This window comes from Sitodiplosis mosellana, unplaced genomic scaffold (genome assembly GCF_009176505.1).
Source record: "Sitodiplosis mosellana isolate CC-2019 unplaced genomic scaffold, AAFC_SMos_1.0 Smas_scaffold_6191, whole genome shotgun sequence".
In the NCBI taxonomy this organism is placed as follows: Eukaryota; Metazoa; Arthropoda; class Insecta; order Diptera; family Cecidomyiidae; genus Sitodiplosis; species Sitodiplosis mosellana.
The window spans coordinates 2,951,607-2,979,560 of NW_022601432.1; the positions used below are offsets into that span (position 1 = coordinate 2,951,607).

The 27,954-nt window shown below is 38.1% G+C and overlaps 1 protein-coding gene across 5 annotated transcripts in view; it reads left to right on the forward strand.

The window, feature by feature from the left end:
• The window catches only part of LOC129576939 (tyrosine-protein kinase Src42A), a 54,189-nt gene that overhangs the window by 12,657 nt on the left and 13,578 nt on the right, over positions 1-27,954 (forward strand). Inside the window, exons 1-2 of one of the 5 annotated variants that reach the window (XM_055463114.1) lie at positions 15,733-15,785; positions 22,933-27,608. The exons of 1 other annotated variant lie outside the window; for it this stretch is intronic. In XM_055463114.1, the coding sequence (XP_055319089.1) occupies positions 24,235-27,608 (3,374 nt within the window). In that variant the 5' untranslated portion in view covers positions 15,733-15,785; positions 22,933-24,234. Of the gene's footprint in view, positions 1-15,732; positions 15,800-15,893; positions 15,974-17,297; positions 27,609-27,954 lie in introns of those variants that run through there. 3 more of the 5 variants (XM_055463115.1, XM_055463113.1, XM_055463112.1) reach the window with 3 other exon arrangements.

Consider the following 27,954-nt stretch of genomic DNA (forward strand, 5'->3'; position numbering starts at 1 on the left):
TCTCTCTCTCTCTCTCTCTCTCTCTCTCTCTCTCTCTCTCTCTCTCTATCGCTTGTCTGCCTCTCTTTCTCTTCACTTAATTCACGAGAAAAGTGCGGATGCACAAATTGATCAAAAGAAAGAGATGAAAAAGGCGCACCTTACAAAGACCAGCTGATGACATTTGCACAATGTGCAATGCGATGGTGTGCGAAAATGTCAAACCGATAAATAAAAGGCATATTTTGATTGAACACATTGAATTGCAATCCTTAAATCGGTGGATTTGTATGACGCTGATACAAATCGACATGCACACCGCCACCAAATACCGCACGAATTAATTGAAACATCAGCAAATCGGAGTGAAAACAAAGTATTTTGCGCAAATTTTTTCTATCGGTTGTGGTTTTTTTCCAACTTTGTTTGTTTTTCTCTTTCTCTCTCTTTCTCTTCGGTAATCAATGCCAGACTTACGTATTCAAAGTCTATTGAAGGAAATAGAGCAGTGTAATTTGATCGCAGTACGCAATTAAAAGCGTTTTGGAAGCGTTAGAATGTGCAGGTTGTGTGTAATGAACACCCGGTTCTAAGTAAAATCAGCACGTCAAACTAGAAAAAACGACAACAATAATTGTTGTGCGCTTCACTCGGTTGAAATTCCAAAAGCCGTCTTGCAAATGAGTAATAGATATGTTTACTTAGAATCCAAATATTTCCATATTCGAAAATTTACCCAAAGACCATGACTGGTTGAATACGTGCGTGCACGGCTATGTGTTCGTGTATTTTGGGTGGATTTCTTCTTTCGGCAGAATAAATGTCAATAGCGGAATTCGTATTGATTTTAAAAATAAACAAAAATCAAAAATCCTTCAACAATTCGCGCGCACGCATTTGATTCGAATATCAATGTGACCACCATGTGAGTGTCTATTGTTTGCAGTACCGAAAAAATTGCTAGCGCTTGCGGAACAAATAGCCTCCGTAGCACAAAGAGCCGAGAAAAACAGCACATACACTCGGCACCGTGTGTGTGTGTGTGTGTGTGTGTGTGTGTTTGTGTGTGTGTGTGTGTGCTAAGCTATCATCAATTGTTCTGCGATTGCGGCGCACACCAATAGTTCCGGATTGTAAACAGAATATTAAATGACAAATATCGGATGCGACGTGACAATCCGACGATCTTTTATATTTGCATACCATTTTCAATTGGATTCTGTTCAATCAGTTCAATCCAATGTACACATTAGACATGTATGTGCTTAGACGAACGTACACCCGTACACACAATCGTGAGCTTGTGGCTAGACGCCATAAAGTTCGAAGCACACGACAGAACAGACGAGCAACAACAACAATAAAAAAAAAGAAGTCGGTATTTAATACGTTTTCGATTATGATGGCATTTCGGGCTCACGCATCAGTTCGGGATTGATATCAGTTGGCAAGAAAATATTCATTCGGTCTCGCCTCATGTGAAATAGAGCAATGGCCTTCATAATACAATGAACCCGATTTCGGAGTTCATTCTGATAACGTTTTTTCTACATTTTCGCGTTGGCATTTGTGCTGTACTCTGTTTTTTTTTCTTCTTTCGTGACGCTCGGTTTTTGCACGAGACTAACGATGCGCATGTTCTGTCGTTAGACTTGTCTCGTCTGGAGGCTTCACCCCAAGCACACAATGCATAAGTCTCTGATAAGCATCTCATCTAACAAACCTATTTGTAGGTGTCCCGTTTTTTTTTTTTTTGACGAATTCACTTTTAATCTGGCTCCAATTTTTTTTGCTGCTGCCGCTACTTTCCCTCGATTGCCATTGTTAATGTCGAATTGCAAACAAAGACGAAGAGACAGAAAAACGCACCGTTTTGTTTGCCGTTTGCCAATTTCCAAGCCATTTGGTTGATTTGTTGATTTCAGGACTAATCCCTAGCATCTATTCCATCACATTCTCGCTCTCGTGATTAAATATTTGCTGCTAGCAATCTTATGTAGTACACTCTTTCTTCACCCACTTCAAACAAGAACTCAAGAGATTGAAACCATTCTCTCTCTCTCTCTCTCTCTCTCTCTCTCTCTCTTTCTCTCTCTCTCTCTTTCTCTTTCTCTCTCTGTTGATGAATGTCTATTCGTTGCGTTTTTTTTCTATTTCGAGCACAGTCGAGATAATAAAAACAATATGAGCTTTTGTGAACACCAGCAGTAGCAGTTCACAATTCAACGACACTGGCTACATTAAAATTGCACTGCATTTTTCTTCTTCTCCCATTTCGGTGCATGCAAACACATTTCCATAAATATTTAAACGGTCAAAAACCTGTAGCTGTTGAAATTGGCTCGCTTACGTTTCGATGTTGTTTTTCTTTGAAGATGCAATGAATGTGTCTTTGCTTAGTAGCGATGAGGAATTCCTGTTTTTCGGTGCGATGAAGACGAAAAAAAAAACTATTTCGGAATTGATTCAAGGAAGCGTAACGAGTGTTGATCTTTTATGAATATAGAGTGGTAAAATATCAATAAAATGCTCAATTTACGTGGCCATAACAAGAGTGAAAACGCACAACACAGTGCATAGTAATCGTAAAACTTCAGAAATAACATTATGGCAATGCATCCGTAAAATTTACCGGCCCAATTGTTATTGGAAGACCACAGAAACAGACGAAAAAAAAAACGACAACATGTCGACTAATTAGGTGCCTTAAAATCGGAAAAAGCGGTGTGGTGGTGTGATGGCGCCGCTTCGTAGACGCATTCGAAAAAATATGCTATTCGATGAATATGCGTAATTCACCAAGTGCGAGCACATTTATTATTCCTGTACTTCTTTTAAACTCTTAATCGTATTTCCTTTCAATTTGCTTTCGATGGTGTGAATAAATTGACATTTTTACGGCTATACGAAAAAAAAAAAATGTCAACTTTTCCAGAACTCTGTCGACCAACATGATATTTTGTAATGTACGTCATCTGCTTCTTTTGCCGTGTGTGCGGAACCATGGTATGGATTCGATACTTTCGCCGCCGGTGAAAAAGAGTAATTCGTTTTTTTAAAAGCCATTTCGTTGGTAAATTGAATATGATAGCCGATCAGAGAGGAAGGGAAAGAGAAAAAGTAAGAGAGAGAGAGAGAGAGCGGGAGAAAGAGATAGAGATACCGAGTCAGAGATAAAGTCCATGAAATCAGGCAGAGGCGTTTGCGCTCGTGAATTTTCGTCGTGATAATGCATCAGACGAAATCATTTAATGCGCCAACACTTGAACCGTTATACCGTTGAACCGTGGCGATTTATAAATGTTGCACACCGTTCTTCGGTTTGTTGTTTTTTTTCCCTTCTTCTTCTTCTCTCGTTGGTCGCTGTGCATTTTGTACGAATGCAATCAAATGGTCAATTATCGGCTGGCGCCATCTCATAAACTGCGAAATAAATTGAATTTGCGTAGTTTTATCGTGTGTGCGCTGCTGAAGAAGATCGTGTTACAATAATTGGTGTGGTTTGGCTTGGATATCGGTTTTTCTCTCTCTCTGATTTTATATTATTATGTATTATTTGTTGAGTTGGTTGTTCCGTTTAAAAACAACAACAAAATAACGCATTAATGGCTGCGGTTGAAAAGCTCAAGGCTTAGTTAAACTACTGAATTCAGCAAAATATGCGATGATAATATGGTATCAATTTTCTTCTCTTTCAAAGCGAATCTAGGTTTTAGATGTTGTGTGTGATGACGAACAAAGAACGAATTGTTGCTGTTGTTTTGTTGTAAACAAATTCATTTTATCTCGTGAACAATGATTCCAAGAATTGATCGCGCTCATACACATTTGAATGCGGGCAGACAGGAAATGTCAAGATATTCGTTCGGTGAACGCAATGTATTCTCTTGCTTTTGTTTTTATTGTTCGCTTCTCAAAATGCGCGTGTACAGTCATCACATGCTGACGGTATTCGTCGCATAAAATACACTTATGAAACCATTTTTTTTCTCTTCTATTTATAATCATATCAACAAATAATGCAATTGTAAGTATGTGAATCTTGGTACCGTGCGCGGGCGCGGGCACAGATAGCGAAACAAGAGTGAGAATATACGACAGTAAAATATCACAGTTTTGTCGAGCGCACGCCGTACTTGAATCACAAGTTTTTACTCATTCTAATGAAATTTAATATACACTTGAGTCACCGAGTGCGTGTGTGTGTGTGTGTGTGTGTGAGAGAGAGAGAGAGCAAGATAGAGTAAGGGACGTATAAAGTAAGAGAGAGCGAGATGGATTGCATGCGGAGAAATCGAGAAAAAGAAATAAATCGTTGAAATGAAATATAAATCGAACGTCGACGACGACGACGACGACGATAACAGTAGAATAAAACCGAAGAAAAAGCAGTAGCCACTTATGAACAACGGTGAACAGAATAGAATGAAAATTTATGGCAGACACGATCGCATAGATTAAATGACCTTAACATAAATTTAAATGATAATACCCACAAATATCATATTTCATAATGTTAAAATAGTTCATCATTTGTCTAGCGAGTGCGAGAATATGACGTTGATTCGCAATGTATGTATTGTTGCCGACGTTTTTCTGCGTTGTACTATGTCATTGTCGTTGTTGATGAATTTGGAATTTCCGATAAAATTGCTGGAAAGTTGTAATCCGCTTTGTGCTTGAGAGAGAGAGAGAGAGAGTGGAGAGGAAAAAACGTCCTTATTCCGTGGAATGAACTCATTTTTCGAAGCGTTCACTGTCATTTTTTTCCATTTTTGTTTTGCTTGTTATCGTTTTCCCGCCACAATTTCCACATTTGTTTGTTTTTTCGTTGTGACAGATTGATGTGAGAAAAGATGTTGGTTTTTCGTGCAACTCGTTTGTTCATGTTGTGTGTGTGCGCACGGTTTTGTTGTTCGCTACTATCGCTTTCTGTGATGGATTACACATTAATCGCACATGCAATGTAAACTATTCTATGCGGTTATTATTAAGTTTTATCGAGGTTGCCACAAATGGCGAAGCCATGGTTATTGACTCAGATAAATATTGCCATTAAAAAAATACACCGTTTTTTCAGTTTTTTGTCTAGCTCTATTGACGAGTGAAACCGTTTCCCTTTTCAAGTTCATCAAAATTCACTCGCACTATGCAATCACATGTTTCTCTCATTCGTATCGTCTCGTTTTTTCTTCTCTATTTACCTTTTTCGATTTCGACAATTACTGCGAAACAGAAAAAAAAACAGTATGAAATGCAACCGCATATGCATAGAGAATTTTTTTTTTGATACATTATCAATTAGGTGGATCCTTGAAAAGATGTGAGTGCAAGGTAAAATTGAAAAATCAATTCAAACAATGCAAATGATTGTAATCGTTAGTTTTTCTCTGTGGCAAAACATGATTCAATTCAAAATGCATTTACCACACATAATTCAGGCTGATTTATCCAGCTATGTGGTTGTTTAGCGACATTTTCGAGCGTCGTGACACTATTCAAATAGAATTTGTGTCAAATCAACACTAAAATGGAAATATTCGGAATAACATTTTCATAATAATTTTCTCTTTTCGCTCTAATTGGACAATGTTTGGTAAATTAAACGCACTTTTTCGCTCGTTGTTGTGATGATGACGCAATTGAGCTATGTAAATAAATAAAATGACCCGAGTGTGCAACATTTCAACGGAAAATACCATTTAACTACGATTGAATTAATGCACACATTTTTTCTGGAGCAAATATATAATTTCAAACGACCCGGTCACCTCTCTGCTATGTATGACTCTAGAAAAACATTTCTGGAAATGTTTTACATTTCATGGCATTTTTTATTCGAATTCTCATTCTTTCATTTGGATTAAGTTTAATTAACTCGAACAATGTGAAAAGAAAACAGTTTATCGAGCGCTTAAAACGAAAGTGATTTAGATTGGGTCGACCGAATGTAACGGTGAATCTAGAAACGTTTTTATGGCCGTTAGTGCCATTTACATAAAACGTTTTATGCTGTGCGCGTGAGAGAGAGAGAGAGAGAGAGAGAGAGAGAGAGAGCAAGGACGAATAAGTGCGGGAGAGAAAAAAAGAGAGAGGAAAATATGCTAGAATCAATTAATCGACGTTATGCAATTTTCATAGTTCATGAACGTTAAATAGACTTTAAAATTTTCTACTTCTGCCATTTTGGAACAGCGAAATGAATCAACAACGAATAATATTCACGATTTGCGTCGACAGTGCGGGTCACAATTCCAGGAATTGTGAGAAATCGCTTGCTGTATAAATGTTTAAAAAATTTACTACACACACAGTATATAAAAATGAATATGCATAAGGTGTTAGCTGAAAAATGATGAATGGCACGAAAGCAGTTTAATCAGCATCGAATTCAACACCGAAAATAAATGGCCGAAATGTTAACGAAAAAGGAACGAAAGAAAGAGAGATAGAGAGGCGGGAGAGGGAAAGAGAGAGAGAGAGAGAGAGAGAGAGAGAGAGAGAGAGAGAGAGAGAAGAAGAGAGTACGAAAGAGCGGAAAAAAGTCATATACAAAAACAAATCCGACGACAAAAGATGCACAAGCGTTAAACGCGAAACGAATCGAATAAGAAATGGAAACGAATATGAGAAATGAGAAATGTGGATGCATGTGACAAACGACCTTCAGTCACGTAATTTGCAAGGAAGAACGTTGCTACTCTCCATATATCGCATCGTCCCGCATTATATACGGGTTTTTTTATTCTTCGTCTTCTTCGTCGTCGTCGTCGTCGTCGTCGTCGTCGTCGTCGTCGTTCGCTTCTTTCTTCAGCTTGTCGCGTTTGTTTGTTTTTTTTTTCGTTGTATTAAATATTGTGTGTGTTTATTTTCTTGGGTCACATAATAAGTTTTTTTGTTTCTACTCCATACGGATATATGCGTGTATTTGAATGTTATGAACTGAAAATGGATTTGCATACGCAAATCGATACCAATTTGTAATTACAACAACCAACCGCCACATGAATTTGCATGCCAACAAACGTTAAAGTGACAACATTTCAAAAGTTATTATTACTGTTCCGGCTACTGATAAGACCGAAAATAAATGAGGTTCTAACACTGTGTGTGTGTTTGTATTATAATAATGGTTTGCGAGAGTTGTGGAATGGCATTTGTTAAGTTATTGCTCGTTTTCAGAGCATTCACAACATTTTTGATGAAATCGAATTAAGTTATGGGTCATTTCTTCTAGTTCGGCGAAAAACTCTCTGAAGCTGTCCTCATTTTCGATGTTTCCTTCTTCTTCTTACCATAACATTGAATCGAGGGGCTTATTTACTATCGCAAATCAGTACTGACTCGCATTTATTATCGCAAATTTATACAAATTCACTCACAAGTCCCACAACAGCGATCGAGAGTCGATAAATCTACGTGTCAGCCAAATGTTTTTTTTTTTTTTTTTTGAAGAAACAGTGACTCGCAAACTCATATGAAAGACTCGCACAAATACCTGCATTTTTCGTATTGACTCGTGAAACTCGCATAACACATAAGCCCCTCGCATTGAATGTAACTGTGTGCTTTGGACAGGTTTGTCCGCGGGAGTTCATCAATTTTTGTTTCACGTGTGCAAAGCAAAAGCAAAAGCAAAAGCAAAATCAATTAGCATTAAGTTCATTGAAAAACTTCTAGGACTTTCCACATTTTGTATTTTCCCCGTCCGCATAAAGTTCCACCGAAAATCGATTTCGCACATCAGCGTCATCATACATAATTTCGATGGCATTTGGCCGTTTTTTTTGTTGTTGTTGCCGTTCCTTCAGCACACCCCTTCTCTCGTTTACATTATTTAGCGCTTTTAGCCAACGTTAGTTCGGCATCACTTCACATTTGCTAAATATATTTGCTGTTAAGTGCAAATGAATCGTCGTCAAGCCAAATGATGATTGAAATGAAGTGGAACCAACAAACTGAAAGCCGACCAGCAACCGTTGCAGTGTGCGAATTTCGAGGATGGAAAACTTAAAATTACTTTTCAATCGCACGTGACGTCACAATTTCATAAAAAATTCACACCGGATCCGTCTCCCTCTCTCTCTCTTTCTCTCTCTCTCTCTCTCTCTCTCTCTCTCTCTCTCTCTCTCTCTCTCTCTTTCTCCCTCTTTTTCTCTCTTCCCCTCTCATCTTCAGCTAAGCATGTCAATGATGAAAGCTTTTAAGTACTCGCATTTTCAAGAGAAAATGGTTTCTATCTCAAATGTTTCATACAATTTTCATCATTATCGTCATCGTTATTTTTCATGTTTTCCTTTTCATTCGGGGATGCTTTTGCGAAATATTCTTTTCTACCAATATTTATGCACATTGTATTTCAGCTGATGAATGGCTTTCCCGGCCGTGTGCAAAAATACAAAACACGCATAAATCATGTACACGCAGTGCGACTCATGATAATAATATTGACAACAGAAAACTGTGTATAACCTGAATACGATATTCCATACACATGACTTGGCACACACGTGAATACTTCGCGACGATTCGAATATATGTATGTTAATGCATGCGCATAGTCATAATCATGAGATCGAAATCGAACAAACATTTTTATGTTTCGTCGAAACGAAAAAAAAAGCAAAACATGATAAAAAAAAATTTACCAAGAATTTTGTCATAATCGCTTTGGCAACTCGAAAATTTATGACTTATGAAACATAGAGTGAGAGCGTATGCGCTCGAGAGCGTAAGTTCGAAACAACAAGAAAACAAAACACACATTGGCGAACGATGCCGTCGCTGAATTGTCGTGATAAATGGCGATGCGACGGAAAAACCGTTTGTCGAATATTTTTATTGCAGCAGTTGACCTCAAACGGCATCGTTTGTGATTTTTTTTTTACTACAGGAAAATGTACGCATTTCATAGAGATTTATATCATTTGACCAAAAAATAAAGTTCAATAGCCAAAAAAAAAACCAACGTTCAATTCTCGATTCACATACATATTCTTGGAATGCCACTTTTCAATGAATAAATCAACTCAAAATACCTTACTCAAATGCATACCTAATCGTATGTGTGGTTTGAATGAGATGTGTGATTTGGTTTCACTTTGTGGGCGATTGAATAAGTACTAATTACACTATTAAGTAAAAGTGAATTCGAATTGCACTGTCATTTTGCTCTGATTAGACGACGACGACGACAACGACAACGGTAACAGCGACAATGGTGACAACAACACCGTATACAGCCACACAATACATTCGCCACACGTTCAATTATTTTGCTGTAAATTTATGACTTATGAATACGCATGAATTTAACAAACACCGACTACTGATAGACGCAGAACAGAAACAGAAATAAAAAAAAAAACGGTTCAAAAACACTTAGCCAAGGTTGGATATTGCGATTGAAATAGATCTAATGGTCCCTCATGGACGGCAATCTGAGGATAAGTTCTTTTCGAGATCCCCAATCGACAATTTCAAATGCTCGAAACTATTTAAAAACATATTCAACGAAAATCAACCTAGGGGTTTCACGCAAACTCGAAGGCCGAAGATTTTACTAAATAGCTGGAAATAAAACCATTTTATGTGTAAACTATAGATATTGCTTCTTTTTATTCATAAACTCGAATTTTTTAGAATTTTTTGAATCTAAAAATTCTGGAAGTGGGTTTTGGTGGATCCTCAGGATTGTTCAAAACCGCTCCTGGTTCTGGAAGTGGATCTTCAGGATGGACCAGGGCATTGTCAAACCCAGTCTGATCCATCCTGAAGATCCACCAAAACCCACTTCCAGAACCGGGAGCAGTTTTGAACGATCCTGAGGATCCACCAAAACCCACTTCCAGAACATAATTTTCAAGGTGAATGTTGAAATATTTCGAAATAATACGGATTTTGGTGAATCCCAGGGAATTTTAGAGAAAAGAGAGAAATATTGAAATTTTAGATGAATTTTAAGTTGCGTGAAACCCCTAGAAATCAACTGCCGACAATATTGCCGAGTGTGCACGAGCAAGCGCTTAGCGTTAAAAATTGTTGTTGTCATTGTCATCGAAATTTGTCATTTGTTTTCCTTTGTTGTATTTACATTACAATTTCATCAATATCGCCAAATAAGCCACTTTTAGAATTGATGACAAATTATTCAAAATAACAGAGCAAAAAATACATACATTTTTCTTTCGTTTGTGCATTTGAAATGATTGCTGCTAATGATCTGGTTGTCTCACACATTTTTCACAAGTGTGAACGAAAAACAAAATCCAACGAACACAAATGCATCATTATCACTCACAACAAGAGCAACTGTTTTGTTTGACGGCAGAGAGAGAGAGAGAGAGAGAGAGGCTTAAATTGATTTTTACAACATATTTCAATGTGACATGTGGGAAAAACGCAGCAACAAAACAGTGCACGTACTTGGAATGATTGTTTTTTTTTTGCGCTACCAATCTCGAGAATGCGCCCGAAAAAATTCACATTTATTTTCATTACAACGCTATTGATTTTAGCTATTAGTGAAATTGACGAATGATTCAATTCAAACGAATTGTACATCTTTTCATCAGTCAACGTGAGACAAGGCAATCAATTGCGGGACAGAAATGTATTAAGTTAAATGATTGATGGATTTATGAATATGCAACTGTTGTTGAGTTGTTATTTTTATCGATAATTACCGACATTTAAAAACGGCCCGTATTTCGGATGTGGTTGGGTCGATGGGGATAGCTAGGGGAAAAAATTACCTTCACTATGTTTTGAGTGTGTGTGTGTGTGTTTGTGAAAAATCGGCATTTAAAATTCCAAGATTCGGTCGATGACGACGACAGCAGCGAGCAGAAAGAAAAACAAAATAGACAGCCGCATGTCGGTGGCATATAATCAAATGTGCAAATATGAAATATTCAAATCAATGCGCTGGCACCGACACATTCTAACAACATTGAATGTGCCAGCCGATTAAGCAAATCTAATCGAATTACGACGCGAAAACACGACACAGCACACACAGCACACACAGCACACACACACACACACACACACACAACAACTGAAGCGATGAGTAATTATTCTAATTGAATGATAGGCTATAAAAGGCAACAGCGAATCGACACCAGTGGCTACGGCTAATGTGTTTACATTTGCATTCTTTGACCATTCGAGAAAAACGCCCAGAATAGAAAATATATCATATTAATCGAGTGTGATGGCGATGTTTCAAAAACACACTCACAAATACGCACGCAGCAAGTGAACGCTCGATTCGAAACGACAGCAGCAAGCAGCAAGTTGCGATTACAGCTTATACATACATACATATAATGAGTAATCGCGGACGATAATTGAAATTCCAATAATTAATACAGATTTTCTGTCCCCACGTCATTTGTCACATTGGGCTAAAGTGAATTCGATATTCACCGTGAATTTGGCACAAATTGTTTACAAATGAGGGAAATGTGATTGATGCGACAAATCAATTTGAATTTAATGGATGATTTTTTTTGTTTGGATTTCGATTTTGAGGGAAGATTATCCGAAGAAAACGATTGCATTTATCTACTTTAGCCAATGTAATTATGGCATATTGGCACAGAGAACTTTTTTTTTCTCGTATGTTACAAAACCAGTTTAGTACAGAAGCATAAGGCTGCTGCACCTTATGATGAAAGCACACGCACACATATATCCATTTCGATTACATTAAATCTGGCAAGCATCAGTACGAGAATTGAGAGATTTTCGTTTGGGAATTCAAATTTGACCGCATTCATACTACGTTTACCATGTTCAATTGTACCTCAAATCACAATCCAAATGGCCAATGCATCTTGGATGAATGTGTACCATTTAGTGGGAAAAAAGCGCATATCGACCAAAAACAACCCAACCACAATGAGGTTATTGATTTTTCAGGTCTTTTGTTTCATTCACCTGGTTTGGCCGTTACTCTGGCGCAGTTCACCTCTTTTTCTCTCTTACCGTCTATCTCGCTCTCTCGCTTTGTCGCTCTCTCTATTTCGTTGCGTTTCTCTCGTCGCCACTACTTTATTGAACTTTTCTCTTCCGCTTCGATTGCACGACTTAAGGTTATTGATTTAGAAATGCGGTGACCAAAAGCCCAACTCTGAAGAAGGCACATAACATAAGAGTGCTATATGTGAATTGCATTTTGATACTTTTTTATCCGAGCGTCAAACCAATGGCCGAACGAAAAAGAAAGCCCGATTTGCCGTTTTTCTCTCTCTCTCTCTCTCTCTCCTTATCTCTTGCTCATGATTTAATAGTATCATTCGATCTGTGTGTATGCAGTTGCGTGTAACACACTCATAATTTTATCAGTCGGTTTTTGCGTTATTTATATTCTTATTCTTGGGCCGATTTAACGAATGGTTTTATTTCGATTCTTGCGGTTTTTCGGGCTTCATACAATGATAATAAATTTGACTCAACATTTTAAATTATGTCCATGGCAATCCTTTTTCTTCTCTTTCTCTCTACTTCACTTCGTCCATCTGCCTTTATCTCTTAGCCCAAAACACGCAAACTTATCAACTGTAACAATGACAATGAGCCGCAACATCTCTCTACATACACAATCGCCGTTAGCTAATTGATGACGTGCTAGTCATAGTGCTGCTGTACATCCATGAGCAATTCAAATCGAATGACAAGTATTGTTGACGATTATCACTGAATTTGTCACTGAAATATCTGAATTATTTATTCATTTTGACTGTTCCATGTGCAGCCAGAGGTCGTGATTTAATCATTTTTTTTTCGTCTGTAATTTGTAAATTTCAAATGTCATGTTTTGTTCTACACATTGAAAATCGAAATGTTTGATTTGCACTTCACATTCAAAATCGAACAGAAAAACAAATCTTGAAACATACTGAAAAAGCTCATCAAACATGAAGTTGTTTTTTACATTCGAGAGAGAAGTAAAAAAAAAGTCCGCTCAGATCGACATGCAAATGAGAAAGAGAAAATTTTTATTACAGCTGCATCGTTTGCCAATGTTAACATTGTAAAAAGTATATTTTATTGCCGCATCACAACTGTGCTGCACATGACTGCATACACGCAACCTATTTCATTCTATCAGCAATAAAATTGATGCAGCTCTCAATTCTCATCCGTTTTTTTTGTTGTTGTCACAATCACACTTCGACACACCGAGACGCGCACACACACACATTCGATTGGAGAGGAAAATGTGGAAATCGAACGAATAAGCATTGATGCCGAGCAATCATCAAATGTTCGTCTGAACGGCAAAAAAAGAAGCCCACGAAAAAAAGATGCACCACAGTGCGGCGCAAAGGTGCATCAAATACAATTTTTGTTTGATTTTTGTTTGCGCATACATTCTTCTACATTATCTTCGGCTAGTTCCTTTTGAGAGTGTTTTCTCGTTTGGGCGGCGAGGAACTGTTAGCATCTCCGAACCAAGCATAATGTGATTTGGTGCAATGAAAATAAACGATCGACAGCAAAACGCAGAGCAAAAAGAAGAGAGAGAGAAAAGAATTACATCCCACGAACATTGTTCCGGGCATCTGCAGAATCCGAAGAAACTTGTTCATGTTCAGACTGATCGCTGCATGTATGTGTATGCTGGCTGGCTGGTTTTATTCTCTTTTTTTTTCTTTGGCGTACGTGAGTCGTGCGCGCACACACATTGTGTACGAGATACAAATGCAAATGTTTTTTTTTTAATTTTTCGATCAAATATCCTTGTGCATGTTTTTGGATGCCATTCGGTTCGTTGCCTGGCATGAAATCTTTTGTTCGCCTCTTGGTGCGATACGATTCCGATTTGTTTTGTTCATTTGTATGTGGTTCTTAATGTTCGGATGCAAAACCGAAATATCCGAGATATTGAATCGATTCGGAATTTTTATCGCTCTCAGTCGAGGTGGCTCGCCCAAAAATGAGCGATGTCAATAAACTTGCCCGTTGGCTTTCGTGTGTGCCGTCGGTGTGTATGTGACATTTTGTAGGACATGCGATCGTACAAAAAGCATAAAATATTCCACACACGATACAACCAATGTCCTATGGCCCGTGCCAATTTTTCGATTGTCTCGCTATTTTTCGCTTACGCATTTCCGTAATGCTTCCATTTCGCGATCGATATGCCTGTGTCTGTGTAATGGAATCAGTTGAAGGCCGATTGACTAATAAACTGTGTGCGTGTTTGCTTTTTGATCAAATAATTTCGGTTTAAGATTTGATTTATTTCGAACAAAACGAAATCAAAATGTTAACAAAACGAACGCAACCGATGCAATCAAATTACCTAATTAGCTGGTAAATTAAATTGCCTACGACTCGATTTGTCGAAATAAATAATAATAACATCGATGTGCACATCAACATTCAATGGAAGTTCGTAATTCGACATGTTTCATGCTACTTCATTCATGAACGTGATCCTCATCCATTTGTTATCAGGCAGCAAAACGAATTAAACATAATCATCACAGGTGTTACGTCGTATACTCTTTTTTTTATTGGTCTATTCGTGTGCGCCACGAACCAAATGGCAAAAAACAAAATTGCTGCTTAAATTTGTGCAAATCATTACGAACATACGTGTTTTGCGCCTTTCTATAATAATCAACACCACCATTTTTTTTCGTGCCTACCGATTGGCTGGCGATGGGCCAAAATTGCATTTAATCTCGAACATAATTCATGTTTAAGAAAGCCTGTTTTTATGATCGACCGCAAATAAGCTACATTGTTGCATAAATCATTGGTTTTAGCCCGAAAGTTCTGAATCTCTCGGAATTAAAGAGGCACAGTAGCTTTTGATGCTACCTACTAACGATGATAAATGCGCAACTACTCAAATTGTGCGGTTACGTGGTCGTTAAAAACCAATCTCTCCTTCATTGAGATTGCATAACCAAGAACACTTTCCGCGCATTCGTTATGACTCAGACAAAAACAGTTTTGCATGTTAAAAAGGAATGAAAATCCCGGTTTATTCTCATTGAATTTTAAGTACTTGGTTCTTACCATTCCTTATTTGATCATGCAATAAATGAAAATCCCGAAAAAACGCGTTCATTGTTTGATATTGCAAATCGAATCTGAATTTTTTTGGTGAGACATATCCAGGGTTAGTGCATTTGTGCGGCAGTTAATTGTAACAGCAACCGCAGTACACTGTGTGTGTACCTGATCGATGCGAAAGGCAAATAGACAGATAGAGAACCGATTGGGAATGGGAAAAAAAAAACAGCTACTCACACAAATAGTAAGTGAGACGGTTGCGATCGGTTGGCGGCTGCAGTTGGAGAGAGGGACAGAGTGAGACAGAGAAAGTATCGCGATCAGCGACCGAGTTCGGTGTCGCATACACACCACAATCACCGGAGTGTGTGTGTGTGTGTGTGTGCTTTGGCTTTTTTCGTTTCCATTTTTTTCATTGAATATGTGTTGTGTGTTTGCTTGCTATTGCCATATTGCTGAATCAATGGGTGACTCTCTCGGTGTTGCTGCGCGTCGGTAATATATGTGTTTGACTGCCTGTCTGTCTGTTTCTCTCTCTCTCTCTCTCTCTCTCTCTCTCTCTCTCTCTCTCTCTCTGCATGTGTGTGTGTGTGACAGAGAGATTGTGAATGTGTGTTGCCGAGAATATGATCGATACTTTTGCGCGTATGCACAATATCATGAGGACAGTTGTGATTGTATTTGAATCGCTATAGTCGCCTTTTCCTCCAGCACAAACGAAAATTGTGATCAGTCGTCTTCGGTGCCGTTGATTAACCAGACATAAAAATGTAACACATGTTGTGTGAGTCACACATCGAAACAAATTCAAGCGAAAAATCAACATAATATACTGAATCGAAGAGAGAAAAAAATAACAAAAACAAGAGAAGAAAAAAACGAATCACGAAAAAGACCCAATCAAATGGAATAAAAAGAGATAATCTCTCTTTTGATTATCGATAACGAAAAGAATAACGTAAATCCACAAATTAATTTTCGTTCGGCTTTTCAAGCCACACACGAATTCAATTTCAATGTAACACATTTGACGTGGTCAATATTTTCTTAATTGTTTTTTTTCTTGTTTTCTTATTATTCGAGATATAAGAGCGAAATATTCTTATTTATTCGTACGATTTGTTTCAGTTGTTTTGGGTGCGCGGTGTTTTTTTTCTGTGTGTTTTTGGTTCTGTTTGTGAATTTCGTATCAATGGTTTCACCGATCGTTCGCGTCGCGCGCGTTGTTACGGTGAATTATGTGCTCGATGTTAATTTTTTTCTGTTCGGTCGAAATTTTTCGCGTTTTAAATCAACTGTAGGAAGAAAAAAAAATGTACCGATCATTCCGTCTCATTCGATGTATATTTGCTGTACAATGTGAATTCGAATTCACGAAGCTGAAGCGAAGCGCGCGAGAAACGGAAGACCACCGCTATAACACAGAAAATTTGAAACGGAATTTTTATTATTTTATGTAAATTTTTTTTTCTCGAAAAAAAAAAATCATTCCGTGTGATTGTTGCTTGACAAAATTGATATACTATCGGCATTTGTTCGGTTTTTTTTACGTTGCGCATTTTTTCGAATGCGTTTTGATCGTGCGCGCTATTTGTTTTTTTTTTGTTCCATCTTCTTCTTCTTCGGTTGTATTTGTTGCCATCCCATTAAATCAACGATAAAAATTCACGTGGCGATAGTCTCTGTGTAGAGAAAGACAACAAGAGAAAAAAAAATTTAATCGAAACAAATAATAGACAATTAATTTATGAAAAGAATATGGGAAAATGAATGAAATGAAAGAAGTAGAAAAAACTGATCGTCGCCCGTCAACAGAGACAGTGATACATACACGTCGAAAGCGTCGAACTTTTTCTGTGTTGTCTTTTTGTTTTGTCCCCGTTGGATATGCGCGCATACGAAATTATCGATAATGCATAGACGTGTTGGAAGAAAGAAAGAAAAAGAAAAACCTGCGCTCGCGCTTCACTCGTTGATATGAATTGAAATTTGATGAAATAAAAACAGAAATGAATAAAAAATGAATATGTGCGCGTATGTGCGTGAGTTTGCAATGCAAACTCAGAAGAAGAAAAAACAGAGAACAAAAATTATGGTCGGATGCATCGCGAGCTCTTAGAAAATTGAAAACAAAACGCAACAATATGAAACACATACACAAACCAACGCATCACCATTGAAAAATTGAAAATTAATATACGAATCGAACAAAAAGAAGCAAAAAAAAAAACAAAAACAAAAAACAAAACAAAACAAAAACAACGACCACGATTCGTAATCATAGTATAATAAATGTTATTTGATTGTGGCTTTCATTCGCAATTCTGACCAATTTTAGTGCGTATCCATTACATTTGGCTGGAGCCAGTGTATGTGATTATGGTATATGCAAACATACCGTTTAGTATAATAAAGTTTTTTTTTTCTTCGGTAATATTTAGTTAGTAATTGCTGCCGAATCATCAAACTTGAAATAAACTCAAATTGACCGAAAACAAAATATATGGGTAACCGAAATCAGAGAGAAAGAATGGATAGAGAGTGGAAGCTTTAGCCGTATCGTCTTTGTCGTTCGTTGCCATCGATTGTTGAATGCAAAACTGATTTTTTTTTCTGCTTCACTTCTCCCTCGCTCGCTCGCTCTCCCGTCATTTGCTTGATTTTTTATTCATTTTAATCTCCCCGGGCAGCAATATGCTGCTCATATTTACATTTGTACAACCACAATTTCAATTACAAATTCATTTGTTGTCATTAAACTACAATTTTTTTCCTGTCGCTGCTGCTGCTGCTGATGCTGCTGTGTTGTGTATGCAACAAAAAAAATTCGTGTTCGAGTTTATTGCCGCACGCATATTCATGCTGTTTAAACGTTTCAATGTGCCCAGGTGATTACACGCAATACCACACTCAAACACACACACACACACACACACACACACACACACACACAGAAACACACACGCATTTCAATCGAAATTACAACCAACAACTAAAATGCCTCAAACTACGTACGCCAAAGAAATGACACTAGACACATTTTTTTCTGTCGTTGTTGTTGTTGTTTTCTGCTACTACTGCTGTTTCTCTGCTCGTTTGTGTGATTCAGTTCAAAATGGCTCAAGAACATTCTCAGCTGTGTCAATCACAAACACATGAAATCGGCTTTAAAGTCAATTTTAATCGCTCACGTCGCTTTAATTGTCTGTTTATTTTGGATTTCATGATGACGGGCTCAAAATCAGTAGCTGCACACATGATATGGGGAGAAAGTGTTTGTGATTTCTCTGAATGAGTTGTTGAAATTGAACAAAAAAAAATACTCATCACTTTTTCCCCATAATTTCTAAACGGAAATATATTTTTCACACCTTTGCACACACAAAAACGTTCAAATTGATCTAATAAAAACACACATTCGAATTTCAAACAACCGCACAACCGAAATACAATCGAAAACAATGATGAAAAGTGTTCATCACATTCGTTTTCGCAGCGCTGCAGCTCGATCCGATTTCGATTTTCATTTCATTGAGAATTTGCATGGTTGAACAGAACAAATTAAGGGCGATTTAGTGTCACGTTTACACGAGCTTTTATTTGTCATCGAATCATTCACACTTTCTTCTGATGCAACATAGTACGCGATTGGCCTGTGTGGTGTTAGCTAGTGATCGAAGGCGAGATCCATACGTCCATCATGAACGTTGTTGTGGCCGAGAGCAGTGGCACGAATCAGCCAATTTGTATTTTTGCACGATGACCCCTTTATTTTTTTTGTATGTGTTTTTTTCTCATCTGCATTTGATTCGCAAAAATAGTCTCGGTGGTCTTGGGAATTTTACGACGAAATTTGTGCATATTTTATGAGCAATGTTTTATGGGTTTTTGTGTGTGTACCATTTGCGATGCGAACCGATTCTTTTTTTTTCAAACCAAATGTGTGCAACCAAACCACCGAACTGCCGTGAAATGTGTTCAAGTGCCACTTGAACGATGAAAAAAACAATACATAAATGCACAATTGGGTTTATATATATTTTTTTCAAATTCGTCGTTGGGCAATAGAAATTGTGTAAAAAAAAACAGAGTTGGATAAAACGAAAGTTTAGGTTTTTATGCGTTTCTTCGCACCAAAATCGTATGTATGTGGAGGCAATTTTATATGTGCAAGGTCAAAGCTACACGCTTTTTTGTATCGTTTCGTCCACGCCTCATGATCACACTTTATCATTCTTCATTTGGCTACACAAATTCGAGCATCGCAATAAAAAAAAATAACATCATTCGATCTCTTTACCTCTGTCGCCCCCTCTAAATCGCAATTTTCATTTGTTTTAATCGTTTTAACATATCAAAACCAGATAATTACACATGGAATTACTGCAGAATGACATTTATTCGTGCTAAAACATGATTTACGGCGTCTGATATATGCCGGACCCATCTATCTCTCACTGGCTCTTTGTCTTTCCTTCTCACTGGCTCTTTGCTTCTCTCTCTCTCTCTCTCTCGCCTACTTGTTCACTCGCTCGTACGCTGTGAAGAAAACAAAAATCGAATAGCCGAGTAATTGAGCACGATTCAATGAATATAATATGTAATTGAGCAAATTGCAATCATTATGTAACTCTCAGGCGATTGTCAATCGTGATTTTGTGCGAGAAAAAAAGAGGAAAAAAACACAGTAACGCTTAAGCACCACCACGCCACCATAGGAACATTCTCAGCAATAATAGCGGCAGTGATGAGCAAATGGATTCGGGAAGAGAGAAGCGTTAAGCAGAAGCACATTCGCGTGTGCAAAAAAGAAAATCACTCACTCACTCACATATACGAATCACATGGATAATTACTTTTTCCGCTTCGTTTGATTTGAAAATTTATCAATGCGATCGATGGTGAAGCTGAGCGAGTGAAAAGTTTTCCACGCTTTTTAGCCGCAGCATCAGCAGCAGCAACAACAAAATCGACTTAGATTATATTCGATTCGCAGAATGAATGAAGAGAAACAAAACACAAGACGAACGCCATGAAGAAAAACAGAGAAAAAACCATGCAACCAGCAGCAATGCGAATCGCATTTTGCTGGTACGGCACATTTGGTCTCGGTAAGAGATCTTGAATTGAACAATCTTTAACGAGAATTATGTGAATCAGGTTCTATTGGTGTTAAGTGAAGAAAAAGAAGAGAAAAAAAAATCACTATCGCCAAATGTGATTTAAAACTTTACGCAAACTTCTAGACAAAACTCAAGTGCAATCTGAACCAAAGCATAGATAATGAAATTATGTAGGAATGCACAGAGATTGAAAGAGAGAGAGAGGAACACTGTGCATATACAGACTGGCTTTATACGGGCACAAAAAAAGGCGCACAGCAAACGTGTTGTGTTATATATGTTTATGTGTGCCTTATCTTTGCCGAGCAAATGTGCAGCATGCTGCACAGGAAAATGCATAGCCCATTTGATTTTGCGCGATTTGTGTGTGTGTATATGCACCTTTTTCGTTTTTCTATCTTAGCCAAGCATTTTGCTGTTTGCAATTGAGCCCTTGCATCTATCTTTTCTCATTTGGCCACATTCCGTATCATTATTTACGATTTTCTTCGACGACTTTGTTTATGTGTCCCTCTGTTCATTCACCTAAAACGAAATGAAGTAAAAAAAAAACAGACACACATGCGCACACACACACACACGCTACTGATTTTTTCCAGAAACGTTGCTAAGCGAACAGTTTCTATGAAGAAATCGCCCGATCTAACTACATGGTTGCGCCGCACCGATCTGTATGTGTGTTTTTTTTGCCTTCTTTTTGGTTTGTTTGCCACACTAATGGGCACGTAACATTGTTTTTCTCTGGCCTAGGCTATGTGCAGAGCATTAAGCCGGTCGAAAAATAAAAACCGGATCACATACATACATATACTTTTTCATCTTCTGTTATTATCCCTTTTCTCGTCCATTCGTTTTGGTTTGCAATTTCGTCAAGAATTTCCAAGAATGAATGTCTGAAAAAATAACAACAACGACGACGCTTCATCAACGCGATTTTCTCTCGCTTGAGTAGCAAATCAGACGGGCAAATAGATAGAATGCTTTTAATCTATCATCTTAAATGTTGATGGGCTTTTTTTCTCTTCCATTGAAAACACCGCATCATAACAATCAATCGACGGAAATCACAAATACCCGGCCAAGCAATTCTAAATGGTTTCATAACAACCGATTGCTCTTGACGAAGAAACAAAAGTCCATTGAATTGAATCGATCAGTGCAGTTTGTGTCAGAAGAAAGTGCTGAGCCCCATCGGTATAACCGTAAATTGAATGATACATTTTGTATAAATATTTACCATTCGATTGTTAATTGTCCAGTAAGAGCAATCGAGAGAGAGAGAAACACTGAAGCATCGAGGTGATGAAGTGGGTTATTCTTTTAATGTCGATAGTTTTATGTACGCACGCGTCGCTTACATTTCATGTGTGATTTCTCTCTCTCTCTCTCTCTCTCTCTCTCTCTCTCTCTCTCTCTCTCTGCAATCCAATCACGCATTACAATCGTAACCGTCGTCGTCGACGCCGCCGTCGTTGTCATCATCATCATTCAACCGCGATACAGAGTCCCGTTTACACGATAACAATGCAAATATAAACACAGACACTCGACGCTCGCTGTTTGTTGATTTAAGCAATAATCGCTTTATGGCCTGTGTGTGTGTGTGTTTTTGCCTCTTCTTCTTCTTCGTGTTTTGATGCTAAATCGGCAACACTGAAGTGAATCATTTTACCTGCTCTGAGTATGTGTGTTTGGTTGTCATCATCATGCTAATCAAAATGCATGAACAATTTGGTGTGCATGTTTTCAAGTGAATTTTGCACGAGCACGCTGAACTTTTTCACTCATACTCACACAAAACACACGTGTTTTTTTTTTCGGTTCGAAACGGGAATCATAGCTCATTCGATATGACATTTTGAGAAGTGAACTTTGCAGATTATCACGACATCGATCGGCCAATTAATCATAATGCCACGCTTAGTCGCATTGAAACACACATTGTTCAGGTGCTCCTTTCATTTTGTGGAAGAGTATGTGGCTTTGATAATGACTCTATCTTTTTCTCTCTATCTCTCTCTCTCTCCCTGTCTTTTCATTCTCCCTTGCACGCTTGCATGCGTTGTCTCAATTAACAAATAGAAATCGAATTTGCGTCGTATGATAAACGGTGTTGCTCCTGTTAAGCTACGCCAAATATGTACCAAAAACACACATCTACACATTTAATTAGATCAGGAAATTCAATAAATTTTTCTCAGTCGCTCTCGTGCCTTTTTTTTCGTTGTATTTCACCTTTTTTTTATTGTTTTCTCTTCAATTTCGATGTTTTGTTTTGTGAGAGCGATTGAAAAATTTACATTTCTTTTTAAACACGACAATGTTGAACATTTCAAATTGGCATTCCATGAGCACGGCGGATGCATAGCGGCAATATTGTGCACGTTTTGTTCTAGTTTCTTTGTCGATTGTTTGATATCAAGCATCTGATTTGATTTTTTCATTCAAGTAATTAAGCGAAAAGTGCACACAAAATGCGAAAGAGTTAAAGTGATAAAAAAAAATTCTGAAAAAAAATGCGATTAGGTTTATTTCTCTTTCCCTCTCCCTCTCCCTCTCTGTGAAATATAAATCCATTCATTTTCTCTTCCCTCATTCGGTTAATCAAGTTTGAAAGAAAGAAGAAAAAAAACGACGACAGCAGCACAGAAAGAAAATCACTGCAAACACAAAATAACAATGATTTTATTCTCCATGCACTAAAAAGGGTCCGAATCACGGTTGCAAGTCCAAATCAATTATCATTGTCACGCCGCTAATCAATGATTTTGTTTTCTAATTGATATTTTTTTAGCATTGAATTGAATACCGATGAAAAAACAACGTAGCATACAATAATCACGAGCCGACAACGGCAAAGCTTTTACAGACTAAAAATTTTTTTTTTTAAGTGAATAAGAACAACAACAACAGCAACAAAACGAACAAACAAGAAACTAATTCAATGGAAGTGAATGAATCGCGAGAGAGTGAAAAAAGCGCAACAACAACATCAGGCTTGTGACACACAGCTAGGAAGCAAAATTAAAATCAAAGTGAATTGTAAAGTGGTGGCAAGTGTGTGTGAGTCTGCAACAGAAAATTGGCTCGCGCTTTTTAACCCAGCCACAGCAATAACATCGTCAGCCACCGCAAACAATACAATCTTCGAAATTGAATAGCAACATTCATGTCAAAATGCATTTTTACTGAGACATAAAACAAATAAAACGAAGAGAAGAAAAAAAAAACAGCGCACCAAGCCACTTCGTCCAAATCCAAATGCAACACATAATTCGTTCCAATCAACACATTGTTTTGTATCATTGTGTGGCAATAGTCTGAATGGGCTGTTGGCTCTTGGTGTGTTAATGCTAAGCGCAACATTGCACTCGCCGAATAGGAGAGCATTACGTAAAATCAACGAAAACCGCGAATAATAAAGTGCACATACACACACTCTAATGCGCTTGTCCATAAAACCGAAATAACAAAAAAAAAAACTAATTGCAATAGCCGGCGGAATCGAACGGCGGTGAGGGAAATAACAAACGACAAAAATTCAATCAAATTACATAAAATGGAAATGAATGATTAACATTTGAAATGCGAAAAAAAATCATGCACTTCTTGGAAAAAAACGTCAGAAAATCTACGAAAAAAACCAATTGCATCGACATTTGCATAGTGCAACGCTCCACTTTGATGTGTACGAAAGACTGAAACAGGCAGCCAGAGAGAACGGATTCCAAGGAAAAAAAAACACTATTTTGAGATATCGACCGACGTGGCTGTTGTAAAACCATTACAGTTTCTGTTTTTTTTTTGCCCCCGAGTATTCAATTCCAGCAAAAACGAAGAAATAAACATCGCAGCGTATATAGTCGTTTCGGTGGTACATTTGAATAGGTGTTGTGATTGCTTCAGTGTGCATCGCAACGAAGAAGAAGAAGAAAAACAATTTACAATTCATCACAATTTCAACGTGCATAAACTTAAACCAAGCACAAACAAAAACGGGCCGAAACGAAGAAGCGAGTGAATCAGCGAGTCTGATTTTTAATCTAAGGTGCTTGCACATGTAAATGTGCACACATAATCGCTGCTGTCGAATTCGATGCAAAGTGAAGCGAAAATGTCTTCGCTCAAGCAACCGGTGGTATGGTGCTCCGATCCGAATTCAACGAATCAAAAACCGACCGCATTTGCACTGCAAGGCATACAATTCGAAGGAATGATTACCGAACAGCATGTGCTGGCTTTGCGCGAACTCATTAATGCAGCGGCTGAAGGTCGTTTACTTTTACCCAGTAACGGTGCCATTGTTCTGCTCGATTGCGGTATCGATGTGAATAGCAATGGTGACGGCCAGCAACAGCACAAACAGCAGCAGCAGCACAAACCAAATTCAGCCACTGAGTCAGATACGAGCAATGAGTCGTTGCCAGTGAGGTCGTTGTCGTCATCGTCGTTGACATCAGCTGTACAAAGCAAAACAGCTGAGCCATCAAGTGTCCAGTCCAATGAACAAATCTCGACAACTATTCCGATCGATGTGAACACATGTGCCGATGCAATCGATTCAATCGAATCCGAACACACGGTTAATCAATGCAAACACTTGGACCATGTAACCGAAACGACGACAACTGACTCGGCAACGGTGCAACTCGAACCAAAATATTCGGAATTCGAAATGCCCGAACTGAGCAAGTATGATTTTATTTATGAATTTTTATGCTGTGCCAAATGCATTAACAACGAACAAACACAGAAACCATCGCTCGATGGTGTTGATGTGAAAAAATCGTGCCAACACAAAATGGTGGCTTGTGGTCATAATCATGGATTTATGTATAATGTAGAAAAGAATATGTGCCATTTAACAATCGATAGCAGTAATCATGTGCCGGTTCCTACTTATGCAACTGTCAATACCAAATTGCGAAAACAGAATATTTTCGCCAATCCAAGCAATTTAATCAAACCGCCACCGCAGTTGGATGCGAATGCGGTGGTGTCGAATGAGGAAAATTTAAGTCGAAAAGACTGTGAATCATTCGATAAAAATGATATTTGTGCCGTAGATTCACATGAAAAAAGCAATGATAACGAAACTGTGATGAAACAAGTGCCAATCGACGATGGAATACAATCGTTAAATTTGGGTGGAGGCAATGACATGCCCGACACTGACACAAATAATATACAATTGCAAGCGATCGGTAGTAAAAATGGCAGTCGAAAAACGAGCCTAGATTCATCGTGTACGATTGGCTCAATGGATTCGGGTTTCATTGAAATGCAAAATAAATTGGAACTTATTGCTAAGGAGGGCAGTCAAAATGCGAGTATGACCGATGCACGATCCAATGTTGAAAATATAGTGCCAACGATTACGGTGACACCCGATGATGAAATTGGCGAAAATGAATCGATAGTCACAAATCACATCGAACAACATAAGGACAATGTTATGCTGAAAGAGTGTTCGACACAGTCGCGCAATCGACGAAAATCCTATGAAGAATTCAAAGCGATTTATCATAATCGAATGACGCTCGAAAGTGAGTTGCCATTTGTTCAAGAGCACGAGCATACATTGCCCGTGTGCAATAAAAAGGAGAAAATCAAAGCGCGTCGAAAGTCGTATGAAGAATTCAAGGCGTTGGTGCGTGAATGTGGTGATGATGTCAATGAATCAAAACGTAAAAAGTCCAAACAATATGCGAAAACAAATGCCAAAACGCTGTCCACAATGGATGAGAATGCAATGGCCTATTTGAATGAGCACAATAAAGTGAAACAAACGTCAAATGATACATCAAAAGCAGAAAATGTGGCAAATAAGTGCGATGTACTGGCCACAACCGCACCACGCACACCGAAAAGTAAAAATGATATTTATAAAACCAATTTCAAAATCTACGATAAGCTCATTTCGTATGGGACGATTTATGATATTATGCAGAAAAAGACGGACATTTATAAGGCGTATCGTAAGTATGATGCCTACATGACCTACGGCACAATCTATGAGATTTTACAGCGAAAATCCGATGATAACGAATTGTTTTGTCGTACGCGTGCCACTTCCGAGAAATTCATCAATAAACGTATCAATGGCAACAGTTCCGATGCAAGCGATAAACAAACAACCGGTGACGGAGCTACAGCGACGATGACGTCGACGACCGGTGGAAATAAAGACGATAAAAGCCGTTCATTGAACTTTGGCGCAATTTATGATATTATTCAGCGTAAGCATCGTCAATCGAAAAAATCGAATTCATTGCCGAACGGTGTGATTGGTGCCATTGAAATGGCCAAAGTAAGCGATGCCGAATGCAGAGCGAATCGTAAAAGTCTCGCAAGCGATGGATGCATTTATGATATAATCCAATCGAAACAATGTGATTTGAGCAAAGCTCAATCGATGACTGCAACTACGACTACGACTGATCATGCGCAACCAAATGTGATGAACACACGGTTTTCGGTGGAAAAAGTCAATGAAAATGAATTGTCACACACAAAATCGAGCTGTAGCATTCAAACAACCTGTTCATCGATGAGTGACGAAGCAAAGGGAAATACCTACAGTGAACCGGCAACTGATGCAATATCGCCGGGCATCTCATCATCATTTCTTACGAAATGGAACAGTCCAAGGTTGAGCAAAGCAAAAAAAACGAATCGAATGCGACGCTTCTCACATATACTCTCCTACACACAACGAAACACACAGTTCGATGCAAATGCAACAACGGTTGATGTGACAAATCCACTTAAACTTTTACCGTACAATGAATCTCTGCCGCAAACGATCGACGAGCACACAGACACAACGGATGAAACAGTACCGGGTGCAAGCAGCAACGGTACAGTCAATAAAGATGGAAAATTAGAGCAGCAGCAGCAGCAACAACAACAACCAATTGTCGGCCATCGAAAAGAGGTGCGAATGAGAAAAATGAATAAATTACGAAAAATGTCATCACCATTACCACTATCACAAGCGGATCAACCACCAAAAATCAGGCCTCGCAAACAATCCGTTCCACCGCCACCGTTGCCACCATCATTCCATTTACTTACACAGCACAGTCTTAAAAGTAATGACAGCCTCGTCGCAGCCGCGAACGCTGCCGTCACACACAATGAACATTCAAAAAGTCTCAACAAAATTGACGACGAAAATCATATAACTGGCAATGATAACAACAATAATAATGACAGTAGTAAAAATGGAAATAACAATAATTCTAATGAACAATCGGCGCAAAATGGCCGTAGTGATAGTGGAAAATGCAAAGCAATCAATTTAATGAGTGATGGCAAAATATTGAAAACCAAACAAAAAATCTCAAACAAATCCAATTTAAACGAAACAAAATCAATGGTTAAACGATCCACGGTGCACAGCGTGAAGAAAGCAAAGTCAAGACGACTCAGTGAATTCACTCGCGGTGAATTTCTCAACGAAAAACCGTAAGTTTTAATCCCAACTCACACATATGTATGTCTGTGCCTCTCAGTTTTCCGTCATCGAAATGAAAAAAAATAAATTCAAATACCTGGGTGGCGGTCATAACGCCCTGGACAGCATGCTTCTGTATTTACATTAGAGTATGCTATCCGTCCGGGGCGTTATGACTGCCACTCAAATACCTCATTGTTTAATAATTAATGTTGATTGGTTGGCTTGATTACGTATAATCCTGTGTAAGCCAATCCATCACAAAAATTGTTAAATTTATTCGACAAAAAAAAAATTCCTTCTTTTCTTTACTTCGGTCTTGTGTACCACACATTTGAAATGTTACGCGATATTTTA